Genomic DNA, 15010 nt, shown 5'->3' with positions numbered 1-15010 from the left:
TTTTCCACACTGTTACATTTATATCATACCGCTTTTAAGGGCAGTCCATTTAACACCTATACACTAAAAGTTTTAAGTAAGTGAAAAGGGTAACCAAATAAAGTAATTTGAAAGATAAAAATAAATTAAATTTTGGGCTGCCCAGTGTTATTGGTAACACAACTCCTGGAAAATACTCACGATGTAGCGCCGCCGATGTACATGCTGCCCTCGAACGGTCCGAACTCCTCCTCGGGCAGCAAATCGAGCATCTGGTAATCGGTGTTTATCATGAAGCGCACATGATACTGGTTGTAGTCGATCCATATTTTATGCCACTCGCCGCCGTTCATCCGGCGGTGCGAGTTAATGACCAGTTCGCGGGTGGTGCCCGTGCTCAGGGTGAAGGTGAACGTGAGCTGGTCGTCGCCGGTCAGGGCCACCATGAAGGAGGGGTAGTGGGGGCGGATGGGTGGCTGGAACAGCAGGATGGCCTTCTCGCCGGTGGTCCTGAACGAGAAGGCGATGTCGCCCTTCCGCCACCCGGGCACCTCGATGTACGACTGCGATGTGGTGAAGGTGACCACGTACTTCTGCGTATCTGTGGGCGGAACAGGAGGGGATTCATTTTCTAGTAGCTAATGGCTAATGGGAGATGCAGTAAATAGCTATAGAGTGACATCAAATTAAGAAAATGCAAACAAAAGAGAGCAGAGAAAAGTAGATGGGCATCCTTACATTAATAGTAATGAAAATAATGATACCATGGAACCCCAAACTAATTAAGATCTTATAGTTTTCGTAATATTATCTTGGGAATTTTCCGAAAATAAATAAGAACAAACTATTCTCAAACTATTCTCTAAACTATTTCGAAATCCCTCCAATATTTGATAAAACCTCCATTTTAAGTATTAGATTTAAATTTTGAATTATAATGGGCCTTATGAAAAGGTTTTGTAATTTATTTATCAAAAGTAAGCGATTGTATTTAAAAAAAAAAAAGGTGACCCTTTAGTATATATATTGTATAATTGGATAAGAATACCTTTTAAAATCTAATTTATAGTTCGAGAATAGATTACTCCAAAGTCAAGAATGTACTAACTTGTTTCGACGCACTCCAGCGGACCCAGAGTGATGCGACCTTGGGCCTCGGCATCCATATCCTTCTGCTGCAGAAAGTACATATTGGTAATGCCCAAGCTCTGCGGATCCTGGTAGTAGCCCTCATCCGAATTCCATTTGTTCTCCTTCACATCGCAGTTGCATGATTGATTCGGGTCCACGCACGTCTTGTTAACGGAGCACGGGCAGGCGCCTCTGCAGAAGAGTTGGTTCCGGATTTCGGGTTGGTTTTTTGAAGGGAGGATGTGGGTGGTTTCCCGAAAAAAAAGGTGAAAGGTATTAGAAAAAATTCGCATACATTTGCATACATTTGAGCCGCAGAGCTGCCGGCAGTTTGACGAGCCCGTTGAGTGACCGACTGAGCCACATCCGTCTCCCTCTTTTTTGGCTTTTCGGTGCGCCATTTATGCAGAAATATTCGTTGGGTATCAAACAATTTGAGGATGTATCAGTGACAAAGCAATTAAGGTACAATCAAGTTCAATTACAAGGGCAGGTATTAGGTTGTTTATTAATGGGATGTAAATATTGAACAAATTTTTTTTTATCCCAGAGTTTTGGGAAATATTAGCTAACAGACAATATTGAATGAGGTTCGATAAACTGTTCCAAATATTAACCATTTAAATGCTAAAGCGATTGGGTTACTAAGAAATTAGATTGTTTAACGGTTTTTTTGTTTTAGTTATGCTTAAGAATTTGCGTTCCCAGCTTAAAAGAACCTCGAATTATATACAGGTTGAATTAAAAGTTTCTCATGATCATAAATCTATAACTTTCTGAAAAGGTCTTTTCTTAATTAGATTAATGAGTAACCAGTGAACCAAATATTGTTATCTAGGAAAGCCACTCCTTTTCCGGCTTATGTTTGCTGCGGTTTGGGCCTGCATGTGCTGCTTCCGTTTCCGTCTCCGTGTTGCAAGATCCGCAGCAAAGCTACCGCAGCAACAGCAACACAGTTGCACACAAACAAACAAACGATGCTGTCAAATTTTGAATGAGTAAAGACCAAGCTACGAGCAAATGATGGATGGCCAAATGGTCTGGGCCAACACAAGCTCACCACCCGGAATCCAGCTAGAAGTTAACCCATTTTTTTCTTGACCCAGACTGTGTGTGTGTGTTCCTCGCTTTCTGCATTTTTCGGTCGTAGCCAACCGAAACGCCATTCATTCATGGAGGCAAACAAACAAGTGCCAAAAAAATGAAAGCGAAACCAAAGTCGGAGCTGTTAAGGTTTTCGAATTGATTTACTGAAAGCGGAAATTAGTGACGCAGGCCCAACATAACAAAAACAAAGAGCGTGTGGCAGCAACAAGCGACTGGAAATTGGTGCCACCAGATGTTGCCTACTTTGCTGCGCATGATGTATTGTCAAAAAGGGGTTCGACCAACCCAAAACTTCCATACTTGGCCAACCTTTGGAGAACTTAACTCATGAGGATGAGGTTATGCCAAGAAATTAGGCGTAAAGACTAAATTTGTGTGCTCAAAGCCATTCATTTTAAAAAAGGACTGCCATTGCAAGAAAAATTACCCGGGCAAACTTGTAACGAACAAAAAATGAACAAGCATATGAATGTGAAATCTGATAGATCGACTAAAGTATACCTGCTATATTGATTTATGTTGATTTTAAGCAATAAGAAAAACAATAGAAAAATAAATCTATGAATTTAATAGACATAAAACCAATGGAGGTCCACAAAAGTGAGTTATTATATGTCATACATTTTTAAAAAGCGGCTCTAATGGCTCAGAAATATTCCATTTCAATGTCATTAAAGTATCATTTTTGTATATTTGTAAATTTTTGGTATTATGTAGCTTTTTTTTGTTAAGTATCCAAACTCTCTTGAATATACCCTTGCAAATAAATATAAAAAACAAGAAAGAACGCTATAGTCGAGTGCCTCGACTATTAGATACCCGTTACTCAGCTAAACAATTGCAACTGTGTACAATGTAAATACATACATACATATGTATATGCTTACATACATACACACATACGCCATTGTTTGACTCAGACCTCCAACTTGGCTAACTTGATTTGATTTGCATAGTTCTTGGGATATAGTTCGGTATTGACAAATGAAAACCATCGCAATTTCCTTTAATATAAATCCTTATCGAGAATTAACGTTGACTCTGTTGAGCACCTTGGCCAGCTGTTCCAAAGTCATCCGTTAGATGGCGCCATGAAAGGCGGAAATGTAGGCGCTAGCCAGGCTTAAGCGTTTAATGGGTTTTTGGGCGTTAGAGTGGGCGTGGCAAACTTTTATTAGGCCATAATAGGTATTGACGAAACAAATACATATCAATTAAAATTTTCATAATAGCATCAAAACTGTGGCCACAGCTTAAGGCTTGTGGGCGTCAGAGGGGGCGTGGCACCATTTTGAAATAAACTTGCGATGCGTAGGAACTCCTAAAACCTACATGCAAAATGCCAATCTTCTAGCTTTTATAGTTTCCGAGATCTCAGCGTTCATACGGACAGACAGACGGACAGACGGACAGACGGACATGGCTATATCGACTCGGCTAGTGACCCTGATCAAGAATATATATACTTTATAGGGTCGGAAACGCTTCCTTCTAGCTGTTACATACTTTTGCACGAATACAATATACCCTTTTACTCTACGAGTAACGGGTATAATAAGTGGAATAACGAAAGAGTTGTTCGACAATATGGTGGCTGAGCACACAAATTTTGAATGGGACAAGGGGAACGAGAAGAGATATGCCGGGACTCACTCATAAACCTTATTAGCGCTGAGGCGGAAACATATTTGCCTGACATAAATACCAAACTCAGGCCTTTTGTTTTGCACTTTTGCAATTTTGGCCGTATTTTGCCTCATGCGCCGTTTTGTCCTTCGGTTCGTTTGGCTTTTTTAAGGGTTTCGCCATTAGTTTACCTTGGATAAACGGCATTTGGCAGCCGGTTATGCTGCTCAAGCTTTCGGCACCATAAAATTTTATGCTCCAATGCATGGCAACAAATGCGGCAGATATAACTTTGGTTTAAGGGAGGAGAGTTGGGGCTAGGAACTCAAAATAAGAAAAGAAAGCAAATTTCAAGAGCTAAGCCAACACTAGATCTTGGTCAGTTCACTGGGCCGAAGTCCATGACAAATTAAACTGGACAGATGGCTCCGAAGTACAACCACACACAACTGACAATTGTAGACGTGGTCTGAGCCTCTGTAAAATACGTATATCGATGCCTCATGAAAGTGAAGTGAAGTTGCAGTCAGTTTTCCCTGGAAAATAGAGCACAGCATCTGTGTGTGATGGGTAAATATGTCAGTTAGCATTAAGCGAAGGTTCCTGCCTGGCATTTATATTATGCATGTGCGAGCAATTAATTTAAGTTTCGTTTACAATTGAAACGCCAGCACGAAGAACGTGAGTTTCATCTCCCCCCTCACTGAAATTTGGGATTTATATTGTTGGATTACCGCACGTACTATAAAGTCCACTGGAGCAGAACGCACACACAATTGCAGGGGGGAATGGGGGGAGGGGGCGGGTACCGGTGATAATCCAGGGTGCAACAACAAGTTAAGCAAATAGACTGCAACATTAATTGTGTGGGCAGCGGTTGGCCAAAATCATCCACAAGCATATGCATAAGCTAAGCTACGAACAGTGGGTTGGAAAATTGCTTTGAAAGGTATATTATAGATTAATATTTAAGATAAATGAAGTATTATAACCCTTTAAACGAAATAAATAAGTAGCTATGTAATAATGACCGTGAAAAGCTTGCTTTTGTAGTACTAGATAATCAAACATATTATTGAAAATTCTGTTGACATTAAAAACTTTTAAATATATAATATTTTAAATGGTTTTACTAATGACCTCTAATTTCTTATGTAAGTCTCATTTTCTACCCTGTTATCCACTGTATCAGAAGCCCTGCTCCTATCCTCCAATTTTGTGTTGTTTGCGGTGACGTGGCTCAGCACGTTTATCACAAATTCCACCCATGGGAACCCCAAGAGCCAGGTGTGATTCCATTGCTTACCTCTTGACGTTGCCCAGAAAGTCGACGGTGAGATTCTTGGCCGAGGATGTGAACCAGGTGGCCGAGTGAAGTTCCAATTGAGCCCGGTAGCAGTCGTACTTGATGTACTGTGTGCAGTACAGCGAATGCGAGATAAGTTCCTGCAGCATGTGAGGCGAAAATTCCCTATATCTGATGTTGAAGCTGAAGTCGGTTTCCCTGGCAGATCTCACATCCACTTGACTGGGTAGATTGTGCTCCACAATCGTTTTGGTGGCATTTTCAAGGCTCTGGAAATCGCATTTCACATGGGCAGGTGGAAATACACCATTGCCATCGATGTCGATGAGGTAAACATCCGATTTGGTGAATCCTAAAAGTGCCAGCTCTTCGCAGGTCTTTCGGTACTTGGTAAAATGACAATTTTTGCCTATGTAACCCGTGTGTTTGCAATCACAGGTTACACGATCGTCTTTTACAAAGCATTTGCCCCCATGCTCACAGGTATTGGGTCTTTTGCACGGATCTATGTAGTTGCAATTGTCCAGAGCGACCTAAAATAATAGTTTTTGATTTAAAATACCAAGAAACAACTTTTAAAAGAACTTGAAAAGTAATGAAATATTTCTTAAATACAAATATACACAGAAAAAACATTTTTAGATAATTATTCTTTGTGGTAATTAGTATCGAGCAGTACTTACCTCTCCCACAACGCGCTCCGTTTTAACCACATGTCGGGGTTCGATTAGATGACCATTGATTTCAATATCTCGTATGCAACCGACCAAACCCATGGCTGCCGACTTTAAGCTGCTGCCGATGATCAGTTTGTCGCCGATGTTAAAGGTCAATCCGTACATTTGGCTGAGAGTGTGGCGATAATCCACCGTGAAGCGGATCTCGCCCAGCTTATAGTCCAACTCCACGCTGTGCCACGAGGTGGCCCTATTGATTTTAATGGTGGTCGAGTGCGTTACATTGTTGTTGACATCGGGCACCAGATCGAAACTTAGTTTGTCCGACGTCAGACGTATCTAATGGATGGGCGGCCATTTTGCAATTTCCGTTAGTCGCGCATTTCCGGTGGAGTTGCAATGGCGGTATTTTATTTTATCGAAGCGGAGCCATTGTCGCCGCCGTCGGATGTTGCACGTAGTGCCGAACAAAACCCGAAGCCGCGCATTAGTGTGTTGCCAAATATTAGTTTTTGTCATCGTCATGTAAAAGACGAGGAGGGGAGAAGAGAGAGAAATATACAAAATTCTGTTAGCATTAGAAGATTTAACTGTGTGTACGTGGAAATAAATCAAAATGGCGAAAATGCCTGAAATGCAGAGCTGCACAGCCACATGCAAATACCCGCTTTCCCATTTAACCGCGCCTCCATGCACACATTTCAATTTAAATGCCTTTGTGCATTAGCTTCGCTTAAATCATATTACGCATACGCCACGTAGCCACGTTAAGTTTGGCATTCGCCGAATCAATCGGACGGTTTCAATGGGATCCGGGGAGAGCTGTTGTCGAAATTGCTGCCCATTAATTTGCGACGGGGGATTTTAAAGGGGGGCGTTTCGATTGGTATTTATCCACAACTCTTAATCATTCGTTGTAACCAAATATCTCTGTTCCTGGTGTCATATGCAGCAATAATTATTTTTGGCAGCAAATGAACATAAACATAGGTTAGGATGCTGATTTGGGAAATAGTTTTGGGCCTAATAATATTTCAAAGTCGCTTTCTTTAATAAAATGTAATGTTTTCTAACTCCCATAAAAGTATTTAAATGCACTAGTTACCTACCTGCTGATAAATTGAACGCCAATGGTAATTCATATTTCACAAATATCCAGTAAAATAACGCAGAAAATTTATAGACAAACAAATCTGACAGATAACCTTGCCGTAAACTATTTATCTATCTGCAAAATTGTATGCCATAATCCAACTAATTTGATAGCCATACATATATATTTTTTTACCCCCCGCTCGCTTACTGCAGTCTGTTATTTTAGGAAATCGAAAAAAATATTTATTGAAATTTCATGAACTGGCTGGGTCTGTTGCTGCAACACAGCTCAGCACAATTGCAATTTGTACATGTCCGTATAAATAAATGTACCAACAAGCTGGCGAGTGTGTGTGTGTATACTCCTTATTTATCTATGCTCATTGTGAATTGCGCTTTTGCGCCGCTTATGCGAAATGGCAAACACTCAAATTTTATTGCATATTTCATTAGATTTTTGTCAGAGCGTTATGTTTAAAGGCAACACACACACTTTTCCACCCACCCGGACATTCGTCGCACTCTGTGACAATATTTCAAATGATTTTTATACCCCCGTTGCCACCGCGAGTTCTGTTGTTTTGTTTGCCTATTTCGCCCATTTGCGCGCTGTCAATAAATTCGATTTTCGATTTGTGATTCGCGATTTATGCGGGCGCATAGTTTTTATGTCACACCCCAAAATCCAAGCCCTCTGTGCAGCATGTGACATGACATTCTATGTTGCATACACTTGTTTGGGCTCTTCTATGGGTGTTTTTATTTTTCACTTTTTTTGGGCTCCGAATGAATCTCATGGGGGAGGGGGAAATGCTGTTGGCAATTTATTAGTTTGTTGAGCTCCATACGCAACACGCAGGTGGCAATTTTGTGGCCTACGCCGGGGTAAATAGTAAATAAATAAAAGCTCGTAACTGATGCGTTTTTGAAACTGACCAAATGTAGATAGCATATCGCGGAAATATAAACCTGCGGTCAACATAATATCTTTAAGTGTGGTTTCTTATAATTAAAAGTGATTTATTTAAAGAACGTCATTTAAAGAAATTACTTTAATTTAAGAAAGGCACATGCTGATTAGGTTTCTTGTGACAACATTTCATTTAAATTAATATAGCTAACAGAAAGCAAAGTTCTAGGAAAAAAATACGTTTCGAAAACCCACCAATACAAAAAAGCAAATATAAAAGAATATTATTTATGAAAATCCCCACGAGCTATTATTTTTACCTCAACTGTGGGCATGCCCGAATTGACAAGCAGCAGTTGAATTATTCGGCAAATAAAAAATATAAACAGAGTCATATTATAAAACCTGACACAATCAATTTAGTATTAATTTGGGTGCGCATAAATCGTCAAACGGCAAATGGCAAAATAGCAAATAAGCCGTAGAGTCAGTCGATGCAAAATTGAATGGCTTGCGGCATAAATATTCATTGGCATTACAACGGCAATTTTATTGCAATGCCAATAAGTCAGAGTCTCTGCAGTGACATTTTGGGTATATTTTGTGAGGGCGGGGGGAGTGCGACTTGCAATCAAAAGGAACAAAATCAACAATAAAATGCAAATAAATACGGCCGGTACACATGAATATTCCTTTTAGTACGTACTACGGACATTGCCGAAATGACAAGTAACCAAATAAACGTTCTTGGACAGGCCAAGACAAGGTTTGTTTGTTTAAATACAGATAAATGCTACTGACATCCATATAAATACAACTCACAGGGGGACAAAGGGTGGGAATAGGTCGTGTTTTCGGGATAGCATTGTTACTCGACTGGCATTAAACTGTTGAATTGTTTTTGTGATCGATTACAACGCACTTTTATGCCGGACTCCAATCTGTTTTGCCCAGTATCTCCCTGCTTGTCTGGTTATAAATTGGTATTTCATGGAAACATTTAACTTGCTTTCAATTGTTATACGATGGCCATGACATAAATCTATAAAAATTGGTATACCAAATAAATTGCAGGCCACAGAATGGAACAGAAAAGAGGATTGAAACCATTTTTAGGCAATTCTGTCTAATATCCTTGTGGCGATTTCTTTTTGGTTTTATTATGCTGCTTCTAAAAATGCATTTATTTGTTGAATAAATTCTTTATAAAAAACATTTTTTCAAAATAACTCAAAATGAAAACTGAGGCCTGTGAAAATAATTTGTTCTTATTTGTATAAAGTGAAGTTTAAGCATAGATTATGTGTAAATTATTTCAAAATTTGTTCATAAATACTTTGTTTTTGGGATATCCTTTCTGAATTAGAAATATATGTCATAATAAAACAGGCTCTACGCCCTTCTAGGTAAATCATTTGAGTTATTTCGCCAAACAGAAGTTCATGTGCAAATACAGAAAATAAATATTTAAAGAAAATACAGTCATTGCAAGAGCACACAATCGCCTTGGGCCACCGACGAGATGAATAATGCCAAACAATTACAAAACACTAAGCTCATTTGACTTTTCATTGCATTAGCCGGAGTCGAGTTTCACTCAGCAGCGCTTAAATTTAATTGCATTTTCCGCATTCCCAATAGCAGTCAGTGTTTTTGGGAGCATTTTCGTTTGCCTCACAATGTATGCCACACAGCATATATGTACATGTGTATACACATACACATATAAGGAGCATGCCTGCGAATCATGGAAAATGTGGGTGTTTTTGGGGGGCAGACATTTTGGGCTGGAACCCAAGCAATTGCAATGCAAGTTTCACAACCATGCACAACCACAGGCACATTTGATTTGCATTTCATTTTCTCAGTCTGCTAAGTCGTCTTAAGGAGCACGTCGTCGGTGGAAACGTCCAGCTGTTGTCTGTGTGTGCGTGCTTGTGGCTGTGTGTAATGCGTGTGTGCAGCTCAAAGGCTCAAGCAATAAACAGTTGTGTGTTTACCAAGTGCACTGAAGCAAAGATCCTATATATCTTATCCAAACTGGGGAAATTATAAGAGATTTGTGCGCACTTGTATATTCCTAAGAAAAATACTCTTTGAAAATCTTTAGATACATTTTCTCAAGTAGTTATAAATATATTACAAGTAACCTTAAGTTTTTGATTAATAATATAATAAATGAATGAATTCTATTTTCATTCCAGTGGCGAATTTGGTTGTCATTAAAAACGATATATTCATGATGGAAATACAATAAATAGCCAAGTGGCTAAAGATGGAAGAAAAACGGGGTGTTCAATTTTTCTAAATTTAGGGAATGTAATTTCTAATTGTTTCTTTTTTTTTCATCAAGAGTTCTAAGAGTCGAAAATGTTTATTACGGGTCTTAAATGTAGACCATTATACACTCTTAAATCACCCTTTTTCGCAGTGCACGTATGGATGATTGCTTGAATGCTCACACTTACCTCCCAGAAGCCATTTCCGGCACTGGTCGTAACGTCACTGTAGGCCAGCACCGCGCCCGGCCGACTGCTGCGGAAATCGAATTTAATATTAAATTCTTCGGCGTGATTTATGGGCCACCAAATGTGTGATGTCGCAAAGGGATAGGTGATGGGTATGACATTCACTTCATTCTCGACGAACTCCGCCTCCAGCACGCCTGACCCAGAAACCAAAATAGATAGATAGATATAGTTTGGACAGACAGTAAGAGTATGCCAAATATGTCACACGGCAAATCGCAACAGTCGATATTAAATTGCACTCCACTCACCGTGATAGTGCAACTTGGGATTCCCCCTTTGCAGCTCATACAGAATGGAGATGTCGTTGTAGTAGACATATTTCAGGCTGCCCACGAAATTGTTATGGGAGGCCAGACCCTTCTTCTTGTGCAGTTCCGGTCCTCCTCCGAAATATATCTCCGGATCGAAGAGCAGATTCCCACTGGCCGTGGCTGGAAGTTCCAGTACCTTTTGCTGTTGATCCAGGATAATGCTCACCGTCCTCTGTTCGTGTAGAATCGTTAAGTTGTGCCAATATCCTCGTGTCAAGTCATCTGTGAGTATGGTACTCATCACATTGTCGCCAAAGTCCATTTCCACATGAATCGATTGGTTCTTAATGGAAGCCGCTATATACTGATGCTTCAGAGACTCTCCACTGGCGTAAAATAAGGCTGAATCGTCGAAATTCGTACGGAACATCAGACTTATTCGCCTGGTGGAGGAATGCACACGATCCTTCCAGTCGTATATCCTGTAGGACACATAGCTGGCTCCTCGCAAGGTTATTATTGTGGCCGCTGAAAGAAATCAAGAAATCAATCTATTATTTAGACCTCTGGAAAGTCCTGGTTATTTTGCATTTAGCATATTATTTATATTCTTTATTTCAGTTACTACAGAACCTTAAGGAAATTTAAAATCTTTTTTAAAACCTGTCAGACTTCTTTCCATCTTAAAAATCCAATATTTCTTAAAGAGATGTCCATATTTTTCCAAAAAAAAAAGAGAATGAAAAAACAAAGTCAGAACAATTAAATCCAATATTTAAACCCTTCATTCAGCTTAATACAAAAATGTTTTTTCATCAGTAACAATTCATACTGAAAACTGTAATCCGAGTATTTTTTATATCACAACATTATAAAGTGAAACACCTGTAAGCTCTTGCGATAGGAAAAAAAATTAGTTAACATATTTTTATATTTAGCATACGAATTATTTAACGGAGCACTTGAAACTTTGACCCATGTTGGCGTTTTTTATCCCCCTGCCACTTGTGCATTATCTGCTTGCTGCACAAAGAACAACAAAAAAGAAGAAAATTCTGCGAATGAAGCTTCAGTGGGCCACAAAAATAGATTATATTGTTTGCTCTATGGCGGCCTTTAGGCATTCGCCTGATGTTCGCTGTGGTTCTGTCCTGATCCAGATCCTGGCCTCTTGTCCTGTTCGTGGACCAAATGTGCAAATCGTGTAACGCGCATTTGCGTCCGCTGGTGGTGCAGTGGGCGGTGGTTGGGAATGATGGGTGGTTTCGGTTGGTTGCATGACAGCAGCCGCGTTTTGCCCTCTTATCTGACACTGCACACGTGGGCCACGCCCAGCCGATAACGCATCTCAGCCCACAAAATTACTCTTTACCCCCACTCACTCAGAGAAAAGTTTTGATCTAACATGCCAACATATGAAAAGGTTCTTGCAATATATAAAACCATGACCAATTGAACGATTTTAGTAAATATTTATTTTATGTTTGGGTAAATACTATGCAAATTAAAAATATAATTTGTCCTTTTAATATATATTCTTATAACCACTGCTTCTTTTTAAGAGCTCATATAAATAAATTAACAACTTAAAATCGTTTCTAATTGTTTAATAAATTTCAATCTGGTTTCTATGAAAATTACGGATAATAATTCTTCTCTTCTCTACTTTTAAAATCGATTTTCTCCCAGTGCCTAGATACCACGCAAAAACCCGCTTACTTTGTAATTTTATTTGCATTTTGTTGGAGAAAAAACAGTCTGCTGCATTTAAGCACAAAGGTGTGCTACAATTTTGTTGGGCCAACGCAAGTCCTTCGCTGGGCTTATGTTAATGCAGGTGCATAATGAGGCGGGAAATATATATCCATGAACTCCCACTAGAGCAGGCCACACCGTGTGACAATCACAGTTTTCTTGGTCTTGCCATTTTTGGTGCCAAATTCGTGGCAGTTCTGCAGGACCCTAAGGCCACCGCACACCCGTCCAAAAATGACCCGCTGCCATGGAACCGCCGATGGCTTAAAACTGATGGTGTAGCTGAGGAGACCTTGGGGAAAGTGACGGCGGTAGTCCCACGGATACGAGATCACCCCCGTCAACTTGCTGGGATCCAGAAAGGAGTACTTCACGCTGTGGTGATTCCGCAATGGATCGTTGCTGCCCGGCATCAGTTCTCCCTCCATCCAAAGATTGGAGAATATTCGCACAAAACGGTGACATCTCACATCGTTGTGGGTGGCCATCCGCACGAATTCAAGCACCACCTCGGGACTCAGTTCCGTGTAGAGTTGCAGAAGTAATCTTCCCAAGAAGTTTTCTCGAACAGCCAGGTCGAAATATATTATGGGGCGAAGCAGGACATGGGCACTTCGCTTTCCCAAACGAGGCGATGGCATATAGGGCAAAAAAGCAGAAACCGTCTGATCAGAGGCCTTCTGTTCGAGCGGCTTCACGGGTGCCACCCAAGGATTGTGCGAGTCCACCTTTGGGATAAATGGTCAGGCTTAAAACCAACTTAATTCTTAAAAAAAGTACATTTTAGATACTGCCATAAATAGTAGATTAATGTTTAGTGATAAAAAACTGATGAAAGATTCTAACTGATTTGATTAAAACAAAAATCTCTGTTAGTAAAAATTAATTTGAGTAAATAACTTATTGGTCTTAGAAAATTCTGTGTTGATACGGTCGATTGGATTTTAATTACAATCCCATGTCTTGGAAAAGTAAAAGCTGAACAACTCTTTAATAAAATTAACTAAAACTTACATTCCAAAGCTTTGTATATAACACACATTTATAAATGCGATATTAAAATATCGTTAATATGTTGCTCTTCATAAATTTTAATAATATTCTGCGGCAGTTTTCCCAATATTTTGTATATCCTATATTTGACTACATTTTAAATTTTTTCTAATAATTTCAAAACATTAATTGATTCCCCAAACTCGAGGTTACAAACCTTAGACTTGACCGCCGAGAGGCGACACCCGAACTGCCTGTTTTCCTGGCTCAAACGCTGGGCGAGGGCATGGATCTTGGTCCGATTCGGCTGAAGGGCGGGAAAATTGCGGTTGAAGCTATCCACACAGCCCTTCAGTCGATTGGTCCTGTTGATCCGTCCAAGGAGCTCGAGATTTTTGCGAAATATGTCTTGTTTCTGATTGAATTCCGTTACTAACTGGCTGCGATTTAGGATGCGAGGATGAAATCCAAGGGAGTCGGCACAGGATTTTATACTTTTGAGGCGCCTACGATCGATTTGCGCCTGTCGGATTTCTATCATGCTCTTATAGGTGATCGGATTGTAGTCCGCCTCCCTGCCCGCGGATCGCATTATCCTTCGGAATTCAGAATATGTGGGAACTCTGTTGTTCATTAACTTGTCTCGCACTTCTTTGTTTTTTACCACCAGTTCATTGGCCACCTTTTGGGCCCGCCACTGGGTTGAACGACTAGTTGGGGCATTTATATAGAACTCCGAGAAGGCAACTCCGCGTTGAGACATACTGACTGGTATTAGAGGGATTACTGTACACAGTATTGATGGTTTCCGCTCAAGATTAACTTGCAAATTTGTGGACTCAAGCAATTTGTGGTGATGTGTTTGTTTGTGCTCAAGGTAAACAAACTGAGCACTGACAGCAAACTGCTTGTGTAAAGGATTGTGACTTATTAACGAATAGCCAGCTTAGTTGGGGTAAACATAATTATTAGATTAACAGGAATATGCCTCAGAAAACACTAGTGTTTTAAACTTTAAATTAATTAATTAGACTTCCTGAGTCAAAACAAATCGTTGAATTTATATTATATTTCAAATAATATAATTCAACTATTAATAGTCTGGCTTCATACATTTATATTGTAGAAAACAAACAAATATTATTATTTGTATTCGATTTTATCGAGTTTAATCATCTTAAAAGCCATTTGTTTGTCACACTTAATCGGCATTTTAATTTCGAATAAAAGCTATACATAGATTTCTGATAATTCGTTGTATAAATAAATTATTTATTAAAACCATAGCTCTAATTAAAGGTGTGACATTATCATTGGAGCAAAACAGACCGCAATCTGCTGTTTTCTGTTTTTGTGTGTCACAACATAAAGGGAAAATTAGCCACAAATGTAACACATACAATTTAAATAAAATTTAAAAATAAACTTTAGGCATATCAAACTACAAAATTTACAAATTTTAAAGCTCCACCAAATTGTAATTAATTTTTTTTAAAAATAATAAGAAATTATTGGCATCCGATAAAATATGTAGGATGAATTTCAATCCCTTAAAACTGACATTTTTCAACTTGGCCAGTGCACTTTTAACTCAAATCGGACCGGAAAAATGCATCTCTGCCTGCTGCATCATGAATGCCAGTTGAGCT

The 15010-nt window shown here is 39.4% G+C and overlaps 2 protein-coding genes across 2 annotated transcripts in view; both read right to left on the bottom strand.

Moving 5' to 3' along the window:
- The window catches only part of LOC108047776, a 64509-nt gene that overhangs the window by 31955 nt on the left and 17544 nt on the right, over positions 1-15010 (bottom strand). The window contains 6 exon segments of the mRNA XM_044458308.1: positions 181-580; positions 1088-1302; positions 5150-5682; positions 5833-6165; positions 10300-10496; positions 10611-11141. Coding sequence (XP_044314243.1) covers positions 181-580; positions 1088-1302; positions 5150-5682; positions 5833-6165; positions 10300-10496; positions 10611-11141 — 2209 coding nt within the window.
- LOC108047777 lies at positions 12206-14265 on the bottom strand. Its single transcript, XM_017128126.2, has 2 exons — positions 13579-14265; positions 12206-13096 (listed from the first exon to the last, which is right to left on the bottom strand). The coding sequence occupies exons 1-2, from the start codon at positions 14122-14124 to the stop codon at positions 12491-12493; spliced, it is 1152 nt and encodes a 383-aa protein (XP_016983615.2). The 5' UTR covers positions 14125-14265; the 3' UTR covers positions 12206-12490.

Source organism: Drosophila rhopaloa, unplaced genomic scaffold, assembly GCF_018152115.1.
Source record: "Drosophila rhopaloa isolate 14029-0021.01 unplaced genomic scaffold, ASM1815211v1 contig_163, whole genome shotgun sequence".
Lineage (NCBI taxonomy): Eukaryota > Metazoa > Arthropoda > Insecta > Diptera > Drosophilidae > Drosophila > Drosophila rhopaloa.
The sequence above is the reverse complement of the archived record's forward strand: the minus strand, read 5'-3'. Positions and strand labels throughout refer to the sequence as shown.